Consider the following 19507-nt stretch of genomic DNA (forward strand, 5'->3'; position numbering starts at 1 on the left):
TGCCAGCAAACACCAAACAAAAAGTGGTGTGCGCCACGTGGCATTTCTTGGGGAGTTTGATGCAATTTTTTTTTTCACCAATTTTTGTCTAATAAAAATTGGTAAAAATACAAAAAAGAAAAAAACTTAACAATATTCTTCACTTTCCAAACCAAAAATTCATACAAATTCCTGTCCTCATATCATAAGTATAATAAAATTTATCTTATCAAAATTAATCTCATGTCAACAGTGATTACCCTTGAGTTGCCATGACAATGGGTGGGAAAACAAAATAAAAAACAAAAAAATTCTTGGTAGCCAATTTTGAAAGATTAGGATCATCTGCTATTCTTTTTGGTACTAATCTTGTGCTTTTGAATATATATATATATATATATATATATATAATTCCGTTTCTTGTTTAAAATATGAGCGTTTTAGATTTAGAGTTCAGTATTTAGGATTTATATTCAACAAGTAATAACTAGAAAAGAACAAAAAGTCTAAAGTGACCTAGCTTTAAACGTAGACATACAATCAACACCATACAAAAGCTTCCACGGAGAATTCAAACTCAACTTTGACACTTACTAATTGTCTCTTTAATGATGGAAAGGGAAATTGGAAAGAACAATGCAATCTTTTGAGTCTAATGCAGAAGTTTAGTCACACAAATACATCCAAAATCAACCTACTCACGATGCAGACCAATGGTTAATTCACAGCACGCACGCACACACACACTTTAGACATCAACTAGTGGCAGAAGAATTGAGTCTCTATCAACAAACAGGCAGTGTTTCAGATCAATGGCAAGGCTTGCATTTGCATATTAGGCCGGCGTAGGGTTTGATGTGAACATATTCCTTTCATCTATGAGATTAATGATGTATATATCTATCTGTCTGGTGAATCAAATTCTGATAAAGACTAATATTTGGACTGACATGAAGGAGGTAAGGTGGGACATGACTTTGTGTACAAAGTGTGAGGCTCAAAAATTTACAGCACCAAAAAGAAAAAAGAATTGGCAAATATTTCATTTCAAGTCAAGTCATAGACATATATATATATATAAATATTTCATTATGGAACTACGTACCTTCAAATTCTTGTTCTTTGTTATCTTAATATCTAAATTAGGAATAATATTTCTCTTCATCGCTCAAGTATTTCATGCCAAGGTGTTGATGGACCCAATATAAGGCCAATGCTCATCTAATTTCATTTGTCAAAATGTTGGTGCGTAATACTTTCGAATAACACTAGGTTCGTCAAATTTATTTACCAAATATGTTTATCGAACATTATGCCTTGCGCATTAGGTATAAATGATGTTACAATGTAGGCTGTCGGATTTGAGCAAGTGACAAGTTAACTTAGGACATTATTCGCTGAGCATAGCAGTGGTGAAAAAAACTTACCTAAAGTGTCAAATAATTGATGAGAACCTTGAATTCTTTTATTATATGTGTCTTTAATTATTCTCCTTTTCAAGTTGTCACATTAAAGAGAAGACTTTACTTTGATTGGGTTGCCATCAACCCATTAATCCCATATACCTCTTCAGCCGAAATTGCCCAGGAACTATTTGCTTGATCCAGAGAATTAATATTGCACGAGTATTTTATATCTTGTCAGTTATAAAGAGCTGAGAATATGATTCAGGGCAAATAATGGAGACCAGATTCTTAAGGAAACTGGTATAATAATGAGTGCTGGCATTTCCTGGCAAAATCATGGGCACCATCGATTAAGGTGGTATACAAACACAAGTTGGGAAACAAAGCAAGAATGTGTCTTAAAGTTATTTAAAGTCTCACAATTAATCATTCTTATATGAAGAGACATGTATTTTAAAACTTCACGTCTGTGAGTAATTTCTGACTGTATATTATTAGAAATTGATATTTAAGTGGGTGATTATTGACTATAAATCATTGAAAACTAACATTTGATCAATAGTTAGAAATTGCCCACACATGTGCGGTACGTAGACCTTGGCAAAATCCGTCTCCCTGAATTATACTAGAGAAAAAAGAAAAAGAAAAAAAGTTTTTTAATTTGAAGTTGCCTAAAGTTGTGCTCACCCAAGCATCAATTTGGGCAAAAGTGTCTATTGGTAAACTTTCTCAATGTTTTAAAATTAGTCAAGTCTGGTCTGTTTATTGATCCTCTTAAGTATGAGGTCTACATGTACATCGCAGATGCAAGTCGAAGCTTTTCTGTGGGCTCTGCACTGCTGGGTGGCAGAGGTGAAATTTTAGTTAACCTCTTGGACTATTTAGGATATTTTGTAGAGTACTGAGATGCTTGAAAAATGTATGAACTCAAGAATGAGACGGGAAAACATACATGTGAATTTTATTCACTCAAATGCATATTTTTCTTTTCAGTGAACAGCTTCAAGCTTACAATGCAGACATTCAATAAAACATTATCAGAGAAGGAAAAAAAAAAGAAGAGAGAAATTCAAAACTCGAGAAACAGAAAACCTCGCCAAATTAAAACGTCAAGCCTATACATGATCTTGATCTATGTTACAGAATGTGCAGGTGCAGGAGAGCTGAAAGAAATGGAAGTGGAGATCTTTTTTCTTTTGAATAAAATCTTGCCGGGTTTTTCCTTTCAAAGTCTGAAGCCCAAGCCACCCCACCTCTTTGTGCCCTCTTTCTTCGTCTTCTTCGAGTTTGGATCAATAAGGTTTTCCAGTGACTTTGCTTTTCTGTCTCGAGTCCTACCTGCTTCTTTCAGAAGCTCAGTTAGTCTTCTCTTCTCATCTTCGAAATCAGGATTTGCAATTCCGAGCTTTTCTTCTCGCAGTTTAAGGACATACTCCAAAATTTCAATTGCATCTTCAACTCTGAAAAAGATCCACAAAAGATTTGTTAACAACTGAATTTTCAGGGCATAATAATCAAGTTCCTACGTTTATCAGTGGCACTGGCACATTCTCGGTAAACACACATAGAATACTTGGCATAATAAAAGCGAAAGGGGCAAAGAAAATTATGTTTCCAGAGTATGCAAATGATGTAAACCTGGAAGACAGACATGACTGAGGCAGTCAAAAAACCTCATTCAAGGCCAGTAACAAGATACGATAAAAGTCTGGAAAATGGATTGCAATCCACTAGTGCCAATTTTGGGGGATATGCAGGTGCTAACACCCAATTCCTGACTATCAACACCCTGGCTACAAGGGTCATACACATTTTTCCGTTTCTAAAGAAGATGAGCAACAAAGGGACAGCCCATATAGAACAAAATAATAGCTTTTGCATGGAGTGTTCACGCAAATGAGAAACATGCTACCATCTTGAGCCAAAAAAATGCAAGCAGAGGACTCAATATATTACCTCCCCATAGCATCATAGGTTGCAGCGAGATTGCTATATATTCCAAGAGTATCTTGATGACAAGGACCACACTCTTGTTCTAATATCCCCCTCGCTTCTTCAAACAACTCAGCAGCCTCATCTATCTTGAACAACTGTACACAAGCCAATCCCATCTGGTTCAGCACAACCCCAAAGAAGGGCGACTTCTTCTCTCCACTAGCTCTAAGTTTCACTACAGCACTCTCAAAAGAGCTCCTTGCTTCTTCATATCTCCCAAGCATGCAAAACATCACTCCCATCCGTGCTTCTATTCCAGCAATTGTGCTTTGCTGTCCTGGTTTATCCTCCAACAACTTCATCGCCTTCTGCAACAGCTTAAGTGCCTCCTCAGGCTCATCCATGGATTCATAAATGGCTGAAATTTCAGTCAACCCACCAGAAATCTCTTCTGCCGTTGTTCCAGGCACAGGCTTCACATATATCCTCAGGGAATTCTCACAATATGATTTGGACTCTCGGATCTTTCCGGTTCTATGATATAAGTCAGCAAGGCGAACAAAGACAGAGGCAACAGAAGGGTGGTTGTCGCCCTTTGATGACTTTAAAACAGTGAGTGCCTTCTGATAAGAGAAGATGGCCTCATCAAAGCGACAAAGAGACATGTAAATGTTACCTATGCTGACATCAATAGCAGCAACCTCATTTTCTTGCCCATTTGCAATCATTGCCATGCTGGCAAGGACAAGATGTTCAAGTGCTGATTCATAATCTCCCTTTGCCTCACATATGAGAGCCATCAGCCGGCGGTCAGCTGCCTCTTCAAGAGATGCTGGTTCACTATGAGCACGGTGAATTTCAAGAGTTTTCTTGCACAATTCTTCTGCTCTTTCAAACTGCATTGCTTGGACATGGGCCTCAGCTAAATATCTGCATATCCAACCCCGGTTCACTTAAAATTCAATTGCTCTAACTTTATTTCAAGCCATCACTAAAATTAGCTTAGTTCAGTTGAAGAATTTAAGCATTCATTTCAAAAAAAATATTAACCCAAAAAGAAAAAGACACAAGACACACTCTGGGAAGCAAAACACTTGCACAACTATAATTGATATGTGGTTGATAGCATTGCATCTTTAACTGGTAGCTGATTTCATAAAAGCCCCTTAAGAATCTATCCCTTTCTCCAGGGTAGATACCTAGAAAACAATACTGTGTCAAGTCAATGTTTATGCCATGTATCCCAGGTGTTTCATTTCAACTTAAGCATTTCAGGAAAAGAAAGCCTTATTCTGTCCCGCCAAATTCAGTTCATATTGGCATCAACCCACATTACATGCAAATGTTTTCAAAACTTATCAATTTGGAAATGAGTTTAACGAACATGAACACCAAGGTCAATTACGCAATGAGCTTAACAATATGCTAACCTCAAGTTACAGTCAACCAATCAGTTCAATTTCTCGATTTTGCCCCAGTTTAAATATACTTATTTATCTTTGTTTCCTTCACATTTGGTCAAATTTGATTGTGTTCTACATTTCAAGGCCCAAATTTTCAGCCCGCATAATAAACACTGGCAGAAACTATTAACAAATTCTCCAAATTTGGCTACGCATTCTACCATAATTCTCTACCGAGTTTTTTAAACCGCACTATATATCTTCCATCTTTGACCCATTATCCAAAGAAATCTCAAACAAAAACCATTAATATTACTTCTACAAGAGAAAATAAAATAAAAGAACTAATCTTTTCAGCAATCTCCAAACAATTAAACCGATCCTTATAAGCACACACAAAAACCCATGCACGGCAACCCACAAAATTGAAAATAAAAGTAAAAAGCAGGGAAATTTAGACCTGCAAGTTTCACCAACTCTGGGATCAGTGTCACCCAAAGCCTCGATCTGGATCTTCAAGCCCTCCTCATAGCACTCAATGGACCGGTCCACCTGTCCCAGCATCGAGTACGTGTCTCCCAGCTGCATGTGGCCCGAGAACGCCGCGAGCGCGTGATCCGAACCTCTCTGGACCTCGGGTACCCGAATCGCCCGGTCCAGAACCGGAACCGCTTCCTCGAACCGGCCTAAGCTACAGTATATAGCCGCCAGCACGTGCAAGCTCATCGCTAGGTCCAGGCTGGGCTCGCCTTCGACGGCGCACCGCTCGAACGACTTGGAGGCCCGGACCGCATAGTCCAAAGCCTTGTTCGGGCCTTCGCCGGAGGCGATGGTGTCTCGAGCCAGCTTGAGGAGAAACGGGCCGAGATCCGGGTTGTCGAGTGAGGCATCGGCGAGAATCGGGTCGGGGGAAGCGGGTTGGGGCTTCTTAGATCGGGTGGGTGAGGGTTTGGATCGGGAGGGGGACGGGGATGGCGGTTTTTTATGGTGGGGCGAGGGGGTTTTGGAAATTGGGGCGGGTTCGGATCTTTGGGGCTGGGGTTGGGGATCCGGGACTGAGATTCGGAGCGGGGCGGAGTCGGGCGGGGTTTTGACGGAGACCAAACCCGGCATCTTCGTTGAACAAGAAGAAGAAAAGGGGCTTGTGAATTGTAGAGAGAGAGAAGGAGAGGTTTGGGTTTGATGAATAAAACAGAGAAACAGAGAGTGTGTTTTGGGTTAATGATGTAATTAAGTCAAGTTAATTAAAGGATTAGAACTTGCTACCATGCTCAACAAACTGATTAGTGTGGAGTGGATTTAATTATCTGAGACCGACGACTGTGTGGAGGAGAGAGAAAGTCACAGGAAGAGAGAGAGAGAGAGAAGAGAGTTGAAGATGCAGATCAGATGTCTCTCTAGACTGTGCTGGCAAAGTGTGATGGAGGTGGTGGTGGTGGTTGGTTTCAGTATTTTTTTTGCGCGGGGTAAAATAGTAACTTCGGCATCGGCTTTGACCCAGCGTTGGCAGCTTCTTACTGGAGGCAAGCAAATTAAATGATTGTACCGTTGTAGCAGACGCGTGGCGCTGCGTTACTGGTATAAGGCCATGCTATTTTTTTTGTTCCTTTTTTAAAATTTATAAGGGCCATGCTATTTATATTGTGATCTTATAATACAAGTAGAATCATGCCTGCTTAATTTGCAGTTATAATTTACTCTTTTAACTTTTATGACTTTAAAGCATCTCCAACAGCCTATTCAATAGTTTTAAAATTCTAAAATAGGTGAGTCACGTCAGAAAAACTCTTTCCAACAACTTATTCAACTTCAGTCATCAAACTTACATCTTTCTCTCTCTTCAGGACTGGTACGTTGACTTTCGCTCTGCAAACATTTAATTTTACTTTGGAAAAACAAAACCCACCTTGAAAATGTTAAAAACATGTATTTTTTTTCTTTTCATATAATAAATACATAAACATTTTTCACATGCTTTCATTCTTTTCCATGATATTGCATTAATTGAATTGAAGAGTCTATTGGAGCAAAAATTATTCATGTAGCAAATAAGGCTATTCAAATTCTCACGTGGATCAACAAACTTCAATTTGAAGTGTTTTATTTGTTACTACTGTTGGAGATGTTCTTAGTCCTAGCAATAGTTTTTGAACTACAACCTAGCTTATCAATTTTCTCCCGGAATTTGATTGTTTAGATTGTTTAATCGTCAAATTATATATGACCATTTCCGTGTTATTGATTCTTTCCATCAACTTCCTCCGATTTGTCTGTTAGATAGGAGTAAATTATAGAATAATGTGCATTAAGCCATTAAGAAGGTTTTGTTGTTGGTGCTGCTGGAGGCAAAATCATAGAGCTCAATAGCTTACTTATCACGAAGTTGTACACTTAACTACTTTGAGTACTTGAAAATTGAACTAATGCAATAAGAGAAGGTTAATAATTAGATTAGATTAAAAGTGAAGTGAAAATACAAGGTGTGCCCTCAAAACTCACAAAGCTTAATTTCCAGGTAAGAGAGAAAGACAACAAAAGTAAAATGAGGCGTGTCCTTTAGTTTCACCTAACCATCTTTTCTTCGTTTTTCCTTTGGAATGGAATGCCTTGCACTTTCGGTTCAATTTCTTCACCTATGTGCACCTACATGCTGTCTCCTATTTTTATTTTCCAGTATTAGATGGACTCTCTCTCTCTCTCTCTCTCTCTCTCTCATGCTGATTTTGCAGAAGTACATATGTATGTTGAGACTGATAAAAAAAATACCATAAATGGAACAACTGGAGTCTAGTTTTTTTATATATCCGTTTTGACTACATGCAAAATGCAGGAAAAAAGTAACAAAGAAGCAGCTGTGGAACATGCAAGGAAAGTTCAAGGAAGACTGAAGGAAAATGAACCAGTTGGAAAGGAGCCTGAAATCATATGTGCTTTCTTTCTCACTGGCAGAGTTGCAGAGAGAGAGCAAAGAAGAACAATTATTTGAAATATATATTGTCCTTTATTATCTTTTGTTTATTCCTTTTGCCCTGGTTTTATTTCTTGAAGAGAATACAGCTCTTGCATATTTATGTGATAGGGTCTGCTATATTCATGTTCTGCAGGCAACTGGATATTCCTTTCCTTACCAAAATGCTAAGCATGAAGTTAAATTTAAATTTCTTACGAATTTCACCCAATCTTGGATTTGCTTAAAAACTTACCTATTCATCATCATCATATATTTTAGTCTTGTGCTGAATGAACAAGATTAATTTCCTTAGTTTTGTGACTTTAATTAACTGTCTCCTCTCTTCTGGTTGAAGAGGAAGCTCACAGCATGACCTTTTCTTTGTCTTTGATATTCATGATTGCTCACTGTCTTAGCATTTTAGAACCTGCAATTACTTACAACCCCAAAAACATATATATGTTTTGTTCATATTCATTCTAGGTTTAATGAAGATAAGCATATATATAAAGGACTTGCACTGCATAGATAGAGGTTTCACATCTCCCACATATATATATTTCTAAGATTTAATTCCAGAAAGACATTCATGGTATTCACAGTTTTCACACCGAAAATATAAAAACTCTCTCTCTCTCTCTCTCTCTCTCTCTCTCTCTCTCTCTCTCTCTCTCTCTCTCTCTCTCTCTCTCTCACTCAATCATTATCAGAAACACAACACATCATCACTCTCTCCTGAGGTTTTCACAAGAGTTCATAGCTAGGCGGCCAAGTAGGTGATCACATCTAGATATTCAAGGACCTCTACCTCCACCTTTACGTGGTTCATGCCCTGGATTGGCCCCTGGCTCCTGATAATCCAGCATTGCATCAAGTGCAAGAAGCAGCTTTCTCCCTTTCATCATCTCAATAATATTCACCTACATATATAGATCAATAAGCAGAAGTTTAATTATTTAATTCATCTAAAATCACTAAGAAACTTCTACATAGTTTGTATATAGCTTTACCTCATGACCACTTGAGTAGGTGAGCTCCATGCCATCCTTGAAGTTGTCAGCTCTACCTGTAAATCAAAAAAGAAGAAGAGGGTTTGGTTCATTTTTCCTACCTCAGCTGCAGAAAAACTGGAACTAAAGAGATTTGCATGCTCAAACCACTTCTTACCTGAAATTGGCAAATCAAAGAGCAGGAAGAGGATGATGAAAATCTTGACTTGAGGAAGCATCTTGGCTAGGTTTTTTTAATTTTCTTTCCCTAGCTTACTGCTGTTGTATGAGTTTCAGTGTTTGGAGGAGAAGCCCTATGGCCTGCTTTTTATGGTGAGTGGGAGGAAATGGAGCCAAAAGAGGAAGTCATGATGAGCCTTGCACAAAAGCCTTGTGACATGATTGTGAAAATTACAATACCCCATTAATATTATCCCCCACCTCAAAGTCAACTGCACTTAAATTCCTTAACATCAAAAGCTTTTGTATCTCCTTTTATGTGTCACAAGAACAAGCATTAAGTGTGGAAATGTGACAGACAAATACAACGTAGCTTGTGGGTTTTGTTCACCTTTTAGAATTCACTTCCCTTTTGATCTATCTAACTATTCAATCAATTCATGCCTTTAATTTGTGGGTCACTTTCAGATGTTAGGTATCACTCCATTTATAGTTTCCTTATAGCAGTTTATAAGTTCTATTTGCCCAAAAATTTGAGAAGAGCTTACGTGAAACGGGAACAAAATCATTTTGAAAGCATCTGTTAGGTTAAAAAAGTTAAAACAGAGGGGCTTTAGAAAGAAATGCTAGCTGTGAACTTCAGTGTTATTGATCTCTGTGAAAACAGAAGTTACAGGTTTGCTTGTTCTGTCAGAATATTTTATTCTAACTTTTTTTTAAAAATTCTTTTTGCTGGAGGCTGCAGGATTGACACGCCTATTGGAATTTGCTTAAACTTAAAAATTCACATCTTTCATGAGCATGAGCCCTCTGGGGTTGGCACAAAAGTTCACATATAGTACCATGACCCAGTCCTAAGATAAGATTAATCATAATTTAATTAGTTGAGTTGGCTCCTGACACCTGTTTTGCTATTTAAAATAAACTCACTTCCATAAGGGTTTCATGTTGATAATGCTGGCCCTTGCAAAGCAATTTTTTTAAAGTTGTAAAAATGATGAAGATTCCAATCCCATGTTGGCTTGCACAACTTGAGCTTGTCGGGTAACATCATAACAAAGGCCTACTTCCCAAACACAACAGCTTTCCTGGAAAAAAAAAATTAAAACCCCAGATGCTCAATTTCCCAAGAAACAGAAAATTAGATGTCCTTTGGCCTTTTATTTTGTATTTTCTTCTCATGCATACAATGGCATCCATTTTATTTACTGTCCCAGTTAAGAATAGAACACTTGAATGTTTTCACTTCTCCAATCAAATCTTCACTGTTTCTAATTTTGTCAAATTTCTTTTACAGCTTAGCTTTGGTTGCTTTTCTATCAAACAGTGGTTTCTCCTTTTGTTTTTTTGGCCATGGGATTGTCATAACGCATCAGAAATGTCACCATTTTGCTTACAGAAATTCTGTGATGCATATGAATGGTGGTCATCAAATCATTATATCCCAGAACTTTCTCAAGAGTTGACTTTCTGTGTTTTGACAGCTTCATATTGAAGAAAACTATAGTCCCATTACTAGGCTTAGTGCCTTCCCAGCACAATTTCTGCTAATTAGTAATTATTATTCACTGTGCCTTCACCGTGAAATCTATGTGGTTGGCAAGACCAAGATGACTCTTGCTTTGCTGTTACCACCTTTCATATAAGCTTTATAATTATACCAGCAGCTCAACATATGTCAAAGCTGCTAAATCACACAACTCTCTTACCTCTATACTCAGGGGGTTAAAATTTGAGTTGTAAGGTGCAAGGGGCTGAACCTTTTGTGTTCTATTCTCCCCTCCCCCAATATCGTTTGCATCGAAGAAAACAAAACAAAACAAATCAAAGATGTTGGGTTGGATAACCTCATAATTGATATACCTTTCATGTCGGTTGGCATCTTAGCAATGAGCTAATTGGTGTTTTGCAGCAAGTCATATCTTTGTTTCATTAATGGCAGACATAATGTAATTGCAGTGGAATTTATCAAGACTCAAGGGGATATAAGAACATAGGTCAATAATCTTTGGAAGAAAATAATAGCAATACATTTGGTCTCACCATTTCAACCCTTTCTGTCACAACCAATAACCCATTTTTATATGGTGATTGGCATTGAACATATATGATTTGTGTTACTCTATCCACTTAGGAAATTATACATTTCTTCTAAATTTTTTAACCTTTTTATTTATTCCATAGTGCTTATGATATAATGATCTGATAGCCCCTCACATCCCCTCCTTATAGGCAGAGCACCATTTATTGATTGCTGTGACATTAGAGTAAGAAAATGGAAGGACAGATTTTCACTAATTACCACCACCTGGCCTCCCTTTTTCGTGCCTTGGGTTTGGTATTGGCTTTTCGTAGTCCAACATAGCATGAGCTGCAATGAGCTCTCTCATCTCCATGTCACCAATGACCTTCAACACAAAAACATAACACAAATTAGCAGAAACCCCACAAAAAAGAAGGAAAAAGGAAGAAGCAAACAAAAAAAAAATGTAAATTTACTACAAAGATATTATTTTTTTCATTCATGTAAAATTAATGTAACCGAGTTACCTCTCTTGGTGGATTTGCAGGATATATAACATGTCTAAAGCCCTTCACTCTGCTGCCTGCAGGAAATAAAAATGTATAACACTTGAGCTTTCTAAAATCATCTAGCAAAATTAATTAACTGATAACACATTATTAGTATCATGTTCACGTTCATCACCTGAAGAAGTGTCGAGAAAGAGCAAGAGAAGGAGAAGACAGGTTTTGATATTGGTATCCATGGTGAATGGTGAATTGTAAAAATGGTGGTGTTTGTTCTCAGAAGGCAAGGCAAGTTGAGATTTAAGGGGCAAGGGATTTGTTGCTTTTATATGGTTTGGAAGGGGAAGGAACTAGGGCTACTATTTCATGGTGCAACTGCAACTTACTCAAAGCTTTGAATGGTGGTGAGTTTTTTTGTGTGTACGCAATTGCTACAAAGTCAAACCACACTAACATGACTAATCTCTGTCATTATAGCTTAAACTTTTAAGACACCAAAATAGATATGGACTTGCACCTAAAAAAAAAAAAGAAATATATTTATGGATAGAAACAAAAGTGATGCTTGCATGGCTCAAACTCCATATTTTGTGTTGTGGGTTGTAGGATATGTCACTTATCTCAAAACTGATTCAAAGTATCAAATTATAGTGGGTTTCTTCTTCTTTTTCTTTTTTTCTCTAAGTGTTCCTTTTACCAAGCTGCACTTGTCGGCTACACAATATTATGAGGGAAGAGGTACCACTTTGGTTGCAGAAACTTAATTTCTATTTTACCAATTATAATATTTGGGGGAGAAAGACTTGAACATATAAAAGCTCCTGTTTAATGGGGATATATAGCTACAAAAACTAGGGCTTTTTACTTCACACTTTAGTCGAGGGAAGTCTTATCAGCAACATATTTAGGGCTCGTTTGGTTCTATTTCGATAGAAAGAACTTCTACTCGTAAGCACTTTTAGTAAAAGTGTTTTTATTAGAACGTCAATATTTTTATTAAAAATGGAAGTGTTTCCTAGAGAAGCACCTAGCAAAAGGCACTGGAAAACAATTCTAAGAGCCATAAGCAAGCATTTTAAAATTTGTTCTCTCAATAATGTTGCTAGAGCGCTTTTAATTGTCATAAAACGCTTTTAGCTAGCATTTCTAAAAGCAATCTCAAAATACAGTGACTAAAACGCTTTTAATTTTCAAACACATTTCATACTCATTCTCTACGTAGCCAACAAATGAAATCAATGTCAAAGCATTTGAAGCTAGGGTTAGATTAAGTGAACCTTATAAAGTAAATGTATATTGAATTGGTCAGTCTTTGGGTGGACCACATCATGCCAATGTAAATATTATGTGCATCTCCACAATCAGAAAACAGCTGAAACACTATGGGAGGCTTGGAAGCACACAATTGAAATGAGCCCTATCATCTGTTTGTGTACCCTCATTAAGCTTTTGTCCTGTTTTTTCAACTTTTGGGGGGACGCATAAAATAAGTTCATCTTCAATTATATGGCTAAATATAGTCCAAGTTATAAATTTAGCCCTCTAAAATATTAATTTTTTAAAGAATAGTATATGGTTAAATTTTTTCATATCCAACCATGCATGACTATATTTTAGGACCCTTCATATTTTATTATTTTGAAAAAAACTATGGTACAACACTCATACATTTCACAACTATGTATTGTTTAATTTAACTAAACTACTATTTAGAGACAATATTCCATATATGATACATGTACGTTGATAAGCATTTAACAAGATTTCTAATAAGATTTTGTGTCTACGTGGCATGTCTTATATTGAAGGAATCTTAATAATTTTTCAGATATGATTTTCAAGTGATACATGTCAGTCTGGGAGCAACTATTCAGATTTCCGATTAGATTTTTGTCAACGTGGCACCTCTTATCTTCATCTTCAAATGTCAATAAATGGAGTGTTTTCGACAATATCTCACAACTTCATTTCCTTTCTTTGTAAATGGAAGGATTGATAATGCCTTCCATAGACTCTCTGTCTTTTGGTGAGATGCATTCTCAAAGCCCCATACTTTTGGGATTAGCACCCACAACGCTATCTTCGGAGACTTTTATGAAAGCCTTGCAAAGATGTTCATCTTCCATTCGTGACCATTTTGTCCCTTCAAAGTCCGAGACATTTTTCAAACAACGTGAATAACAAAAAACAGTAAAGAAAATAAATTTATAGGAAATGATTGGATGAAATGAGTGTGGAAAATTTTTGACAAAAAGAAAAAGTAAAAAGTTGTGAATAAGTAGAGAATGTGATAGAATTTGTAAGAAAAAGGTGGAATGAAATGAGTGAGAAATTTTTTGAGGTATTTATAGACATTTTTTAAATTTTTAAATTTTTTTTTAAAATAATAATAATAAAGCCAACAAAGGAAATTTTTTTTTTAAAGGGATGCATTTCAATGGTTCTGACCTCCAACGGTTATAACCAAATTTTTAAACGAAATGAATATTTTAAAAGGTTTAAAATAATTTTTTTTAAAAAGTAACTCTTCAATCAATAGTTCTGACCTCCAACGGTCAAAATTCAATTATATATATATATATTAAACAAAACGAATATAAAAACATTTTAAAATATAAAAAAAATATATTGGTTATTAGATCTGTAGTTGCGCGAGATGTTTTATGCTCTTATCCACGCATGATACTCTTTTTTTGGAAAGCACATGCACTGGGCCCACAAAAAAATTTGCCCTAGGCCAAAGCTGTGCTACAAGTAGCCTGGTTGGAGAGCTAAATGTGGCCCTTCAAATTTGGCCAAATTTTTTTTAGTCCATAACTGGAGATGAATTTTGGATTATTTTATGACTATATTTGGCCTATGACCATGACTGGAGATGACCGAAGATTGTAGATGGTCAAACTATAGATAAGCCCTGCAGATCATAAGATTGTAGATGTTACTGTTCATCTTGCATGCTTACTTTATCAAAGCAGCAACTTCTCTTCTGCATATTCTCAATCCAACTTTTGTTCTTCTTTTCTTGTGTGGTGATGGGCAGATTGCATTTTCTCAAGGCCACAAAAAGAAGAAAAACCCTTTTAAACTTGACCACACAACTCTCATCTCTCAAATCAAACCCTGCTGTTCTCTACTGTCGGCAGCAGCAGCACAATATTTCCATTGAATTCCACGTGGTTTTGATGATGCATTTGATTGAAATGAAACGTTTCAAAGCTGACTTTTGTTTGAATTGATCCAATTAGGATGATGAAAATCACATCAACAAAAGTGGGCAAACCACAATGCATATTATGCATGCTTCTGTGTTTAACTTTTTCTCTGAATAATGGGATTTTTGAGGTCCAGGGGGAGAGAAGGGGCTTCAAGATTTTCACCCTGCCCTACTTTTTTTTTTTCATCAAATGACCAACATTTGTCCTCACCATCTAATGAGAAAGGACAGTGGGGGCCTGATGAATATTAAAATCCATGGTGTTTTTAGTATGGGAATGGGAGGAGAGTGGGGCAGTCAATTTTGATGATGATCATGTCATCCTTCTCAGGTGCTGGGGCATGTATGTACCAGTCACCATCATCATGTTATTCGTGAATTCATGTTGCAATCCAAGAGTTGATGCTTTTTTTTTTTTTTTATAATTGTTATGAGCTGTTTGGGATCAATAATTTAAAATTTTATTTGAATTTTTTTGGTACCCTTTGGACCATAAGGCTAAAATATATTAATACATCAGAAATTATTTGAAAATGACAGACATAATATGTGAATAAATAAAGAGTTATAAGCTTTTGTGCTTATTGGGGAAACAGAAAAACTAGCAAACCATATGAAGCCTTAGCGTTGAAGCAAATACCATTCTAATCAGGGGACACAGGGTCCAGAATTTTGGCTCCAAAAACAGGAGTGGGATCATTATTAGCTTAATAATTTACCGGTGTGGCCCTAACATACGCATGGCATCCGAGAATTACAGGTAACAAATATCACAGTAATTATCAGCTTCAGGTAAAACCAAGAGGAGAAGATAATATGTTTTTTATTTTTAATTTTTGAATTACAACTACAGTTGAGGATAAGCCAACCATTCTAAAAATATGAGGAAGGCGATGATGTATTACAAATTTACAACACATTGTAATAACTCTCTGCAGAAGAAGATGCTCATGAGAATCGTCGACAAGAAAAACGAGGCATTACTTACGACTACACATCTCACAGCAGTAGTAGATCAGAGGCAATCATGTTATGTACGTATTCACATCAAATGGGCGACGGGGATGTAAGAATATAACACCTGTTATGAACTCTGTGTAAGCAGGGAATGTTCGATTCCTAACAATATGTAGAACCCATTCCAAATTTTGCAACGTCTGAAATGGAAGTGGGAGACCGACGTGTATCAGGCATTGCATCAACCTCTAGCTTGGCTCGAAAAGCATTGGCATCAGACATTTGCCTCACAAAACGATTGAAACGAATCCAGTTATGATATTCAAACATCTTCTTGTCCATCCTCACAAAGTTGAATGAAAAAGAGGGCTTCTCTAGACCATATGAGTAAAACTTTGACATCCTTACCACCTGTTGAAACGATTGATGGTCCAAACTGGTTGTAGAAGTTTCACCTTCTAGGGGTATATCACACACCCGAGCAGCTGAGAGCAGCTGTCTGAGAAGGCCTTCTGGGCTACCGACTGGATTCATCCGCTGTTCTTCCAGATCTTGCAATTCAAAACATGAGCAGCACAAAGTAAATCCATACTTAGCCAACATGCGAGCAATTGGTAAATATCCATCTCTTAGTCTAGTATTGTAATAGCCAGCTGTTATCTCTGACGGATGAGACTGAGTGCGATAATGCCAGTGGATCCCAGCTATTTTTACTGACGTACTAGCTTCTGTGCCCCGGAAAATGGTCTCAGCCTCCCTGCATATCCTTTCGCCATGCAGAAGCAGCATTCCTGAGTACCATTCAAGAAAAAAATTACCATATGGTGTAGTCCAGGATCCATGATGACTTTTGAAGAAATCTGTCTGTTCAAGATTCTGCATCAAATTGCCAGCACCAATAGGGCCCCCATTTCCCCATTCAGGCATCCCAATGGCTCTTGCGCATGCATTGAGAGACGCAAGCATATACTGGCCAGGGAATTGAAGACAAAATGAAATCAATACAGGGACAACTAATATAATTATCAGGACAAAAGAGTAGCAAACATGGTCACCAGTGCAGCCTCATTCGGGCACAGGCAGAAATCCAACTATTAGCTAGTAAATTAGGTTTAAAATTTCTTCATACCTTGTCATAGCACTGAAACTCTCCAAGCTCACGAGATCGCCAAGTCCATGTTAGTTTCTGGGTAGGACAAGAAGGGTATCTTAATTCACCAGCAGGACCCATCCCAACTTGAATGCGCTGTAAGGAGAGAGCAGTTATTTTTGTTATTTAGGATTATACCAATATGACCACAGCCTTAATGCGCTCAACTATCGTTTCATATAACTTACTGTTATGACAACACCAAGAAAAGGCCTAAAAGTGTCTCTGAAGTTCCTCATAAAATCTGCATATGCTTGGAGAGGTGAACGTCCCAGCAAAACAGGAAGCATATCACACCCGAGTGAAACGTATTCCATATTTCTTCTTCCAAATCTGTCAGAATATGCTAAATCTGGATCTTTATCAATCTCGTCAAGTACCCACAGAGGAAGAGGAATCCTTCAATGCACGAAGGGAAAAGATGTAGCTGAGGTAGGTTTTAAACAAGCTAACAGATAACATTCATGAAAAACTTACAGCTAAAAAGTACTAATGAGAAAGGCTGACATGAAATCTTAAATCATTAATGCCACCACTATGAAATCACGGTTGGTCAGATAATCTAGAATCTCACAACTCAATCTCTGAAAAAATTCACTTTAGAAGTTATGAAGGAGATGTTAAGTCATCAGATAAAAAGCACATACTAGAACATATTTTGTAAATGTACAAAAGATATGCATTGGATACAGGACAATATTGACTAAAGTAGAACATGTAAAAAAACAAATGAAGTCCTATAAAATGTCAGAATAAAATAAAGTTCCTCCATAGTTAGTGAGAACAGGAAAGGCACATCAAGCCAACGGGTCTTAATTGCTGCCTTGGAAATATATCTATATGTCCCCAAGTAGTAATTACATTATCCATTATAAAGATACTCAAGGCATACCAGGGGAATTGCTTATGATATTTAGACTTAAATGGTAAATCCCAATATTCAAATCATTATTATAACCTTTTGTTACTTTCTACTTTAGATCATCTATTATATGGGAGGCACGTTATATATAAAGATACCATAAACTTGCTTTAAATCAATGAACCCTTGTAGATTGGCAAATGATTCATTTTGTATCCAAATCTGAATGACACGAAAATAAAACTGCGCGACAGAATTTGAAGTTCTACTCCATTTACATTTTTCTAGTTTTTATTACCATGAACAACAAAATACCCTCAAGCCTCAACAACTTAGGTCAAAAAACACGGTCAAGGAAATGGAACTAATAAAGGAGTCCATGAAACCTATGGAGAACCAAAATGTCAAGAGTAAACATGCTTCACTAGCTATTACAAGACTGGTAATCATAGATCCTATCTTTGGATTGCAGGTTCCTATCTATATGTACTTCAAGCCATTAAGAAACAATAGAGAATTCTTTAAACAAGAAAACGCCAAAGTAAAACAAAAGAACCAGTTACAATATTTCTTAACCCAATCCAAATAAAGAAAACGCAAGACCTAAACTAATCCAAAAAAGAACATTCAAAAAAGACCATTGGTCAATTTATTAGAATCAAAGATTGAAATTAAAACCTAAAAGAATCAAAGAAAACTAACCAATGAGGGTCCTCCGGCCCAGTGCCACACTGATGGAACGCCAAGACGGCACGAACCTTCAATCCGCAGCGTCGAGCCAGAGCGACGATCTCCAAGTAGCCTTCCCAATTGTAAAGCATAGGCTGATCCCTCTCCACCAGGCCCCACCACACCTCCATGACTACGCCTTCGACTCCGGCCGCCGCGAGGGCCTTAAGCGACTGAACCATAGCCCTGGGCCTCCGTAGCAGACCCAGTGGGCCGACGGTGTCCAAAGGTAGCGTGACGAACACCGGGGATCCTTTCCGACAACGCTGGGGCGATAAGCCGTGGAAGAGCTCGTACTGAAGTTCACTGTCGTCCGGCTCACCGTTTTCCGGCTCACCGTTGTCCGGCGAGACTGAGCCTCCAGCATCGGAAGAAGTTGACTTGTTGAACCGAGCGCTGAGGGCGAGTCGGCGAGTGAGTGGGCGAGGCTTGGCTCGGTGAGTGAAAATGGACGGGATGCGAGTGAAGGTTGAGGGTGTCTCGGTGCGAGTACGGCAGAAGGAGGCGGAGAAGCTTGGAGCGGACGGAGATGCGATCGCCATTGAAGGAATCTTGGAGTTCTGGTTAGGGTTTGGGAAATGGTGGTTTGTGGTTGTTCTGCAGAAGAGAGCGAGGGAGAGAGAGTGGCGGAAATGGGTTTACGGTGTGGGCGCGGGTGTATGTGCTCCACTGTCCACAGCCACAGGGCGCGAGAGAGGAGAGAGAGAGAGAGGCTCTCTTCTCTACAATTATCGGATTTTTGGGAGTGGGCTTTTACTATTCGGTCCCCTTGATTTTTATAACTATAAAATGGCCCAGGCTGGCTGCTGTGTCGTTTAATGCCGACTGAGTATTTTTGACATTCTATACGTCGACTGAGTATTTTTGACATCTGACGTCGACTGAGTATTTTTGACATTTTTAGGTCGCGTCATCAAATTTATTTTTGTTATATTAATTGTTTAAAACCAATAAACAAATGTATCGAAAAATATCTCATTGATGTGAAGGGAGAGAATGATGGTTTTACCCAATTTGTTTTGTGTATTAATGCGTATGATATATTTTCGCAGGTCTGAATGTGTATAATATACTTCTACTAACGTTTTGTTTTTTCTAAAGAGAATCGAACCTAGTACCCGAACCCGGACCTATTCTGCCACCTGGGCTAACCCCAAGGACTATACAAAGCAGACAAAAGCACCTTGCCAAACCAAGGGAGGCATGAGAATTGGGTAAGAAGAC

At 37.7% G+C, this 19507-nt stretch overlaps 3 protein-coding genes and 1 long non-coding RNA gene across 4 annotated transcripts; all 4 read right to left on the minus strand.

The window, feature by feature from the left end:
- LOC18776342 (protein KINESIN LIGHT CHAIN-RELATED 1) lies at window positions 2320-6347 on the minus strand. The gene is made up of 3 exons (XM_007210207.2): window positions 5184-6347; window positions 3342-4250; window positions 2320-2845 (listed from the first exon to the last, which is right to left on the minus strand). The coding sequence occupies exons 1-3, from the start codon at window positions 5834-5836 to the stop codon at window positions 2611-2613; spliced, it is 1797 nt and encodes a 598-aa protein (XP_007210269.1). The 5' UTR covers window positions 5837-6347; the 3' UTR covers window positions 2320-2610.
- LOC109949217 lies at window positions 8195-8980 on the minus strand. Its single transcript, XM_020564250.1, has 3 exons — window positions 8841-8980; window positions 8684-8739; window positions 8195-8593 (listed from the first exon to the last, which is right to left on the minus strand). Exons 1-3 carry the CDS (start codon window positions 8899-8901, stop codon window positions 8468-8470), a joined length of 243 nt encoding a protein of 80 aa, XP_020419839.1. The 5' UTR covers window positions 8902-8980; the 3' UTR covers window positions 8195-8467.
- Window positions 10793-11681, minus strand: LOC109949221. Its single transcript, XR_002271753.1, has 3 exons — window positions 11550-11681; window positions 11393-11448; window positions 10793-11250 (listed from the first exon to the last, which is right to left on the minus strand). It is a non-coding gene; the product is annotated as an uncharacterized LOC109949221 (long non-coding RNA).
- Window positions 15390-19433, minus strand: LOC18777090 (beta-amylase 3, chloroplastic). The gene is made up of 4 exons (XM_007209028.2): window positions 18257-19433; window positions 16881-17091; window positions 16672-16788; window positions 15390-16511 (listed from the first exon to the last, which is right to left on the minus strand). The coding sequence occupies exons 1-4, from the start codon at window positions 18823-18825 to the stop codon at window positions 15705-15707; spliced, it is 1704 nt and encodes a 567-aa protein (XP_007209090.1). The 5' UTR covers window positions 18826-19433; the 3' UTR covers window positions 15390-15704.

The sequence above is a fragment of the Prunus persica genome, chromosome G5 (assembly GCF_000346465.2).
Source record: "Prunus persica cultivar Lovell chromosome G5, Prunus_persica_NCBIv2, whole genome shotgun sequence".
Classification (NCBI taxonomy): Eukaryota; Viridiplantae; Streptophyta; class Magnoliopsida; order Rosales; family Rosaceae; genus Prunus; species Prunus persica.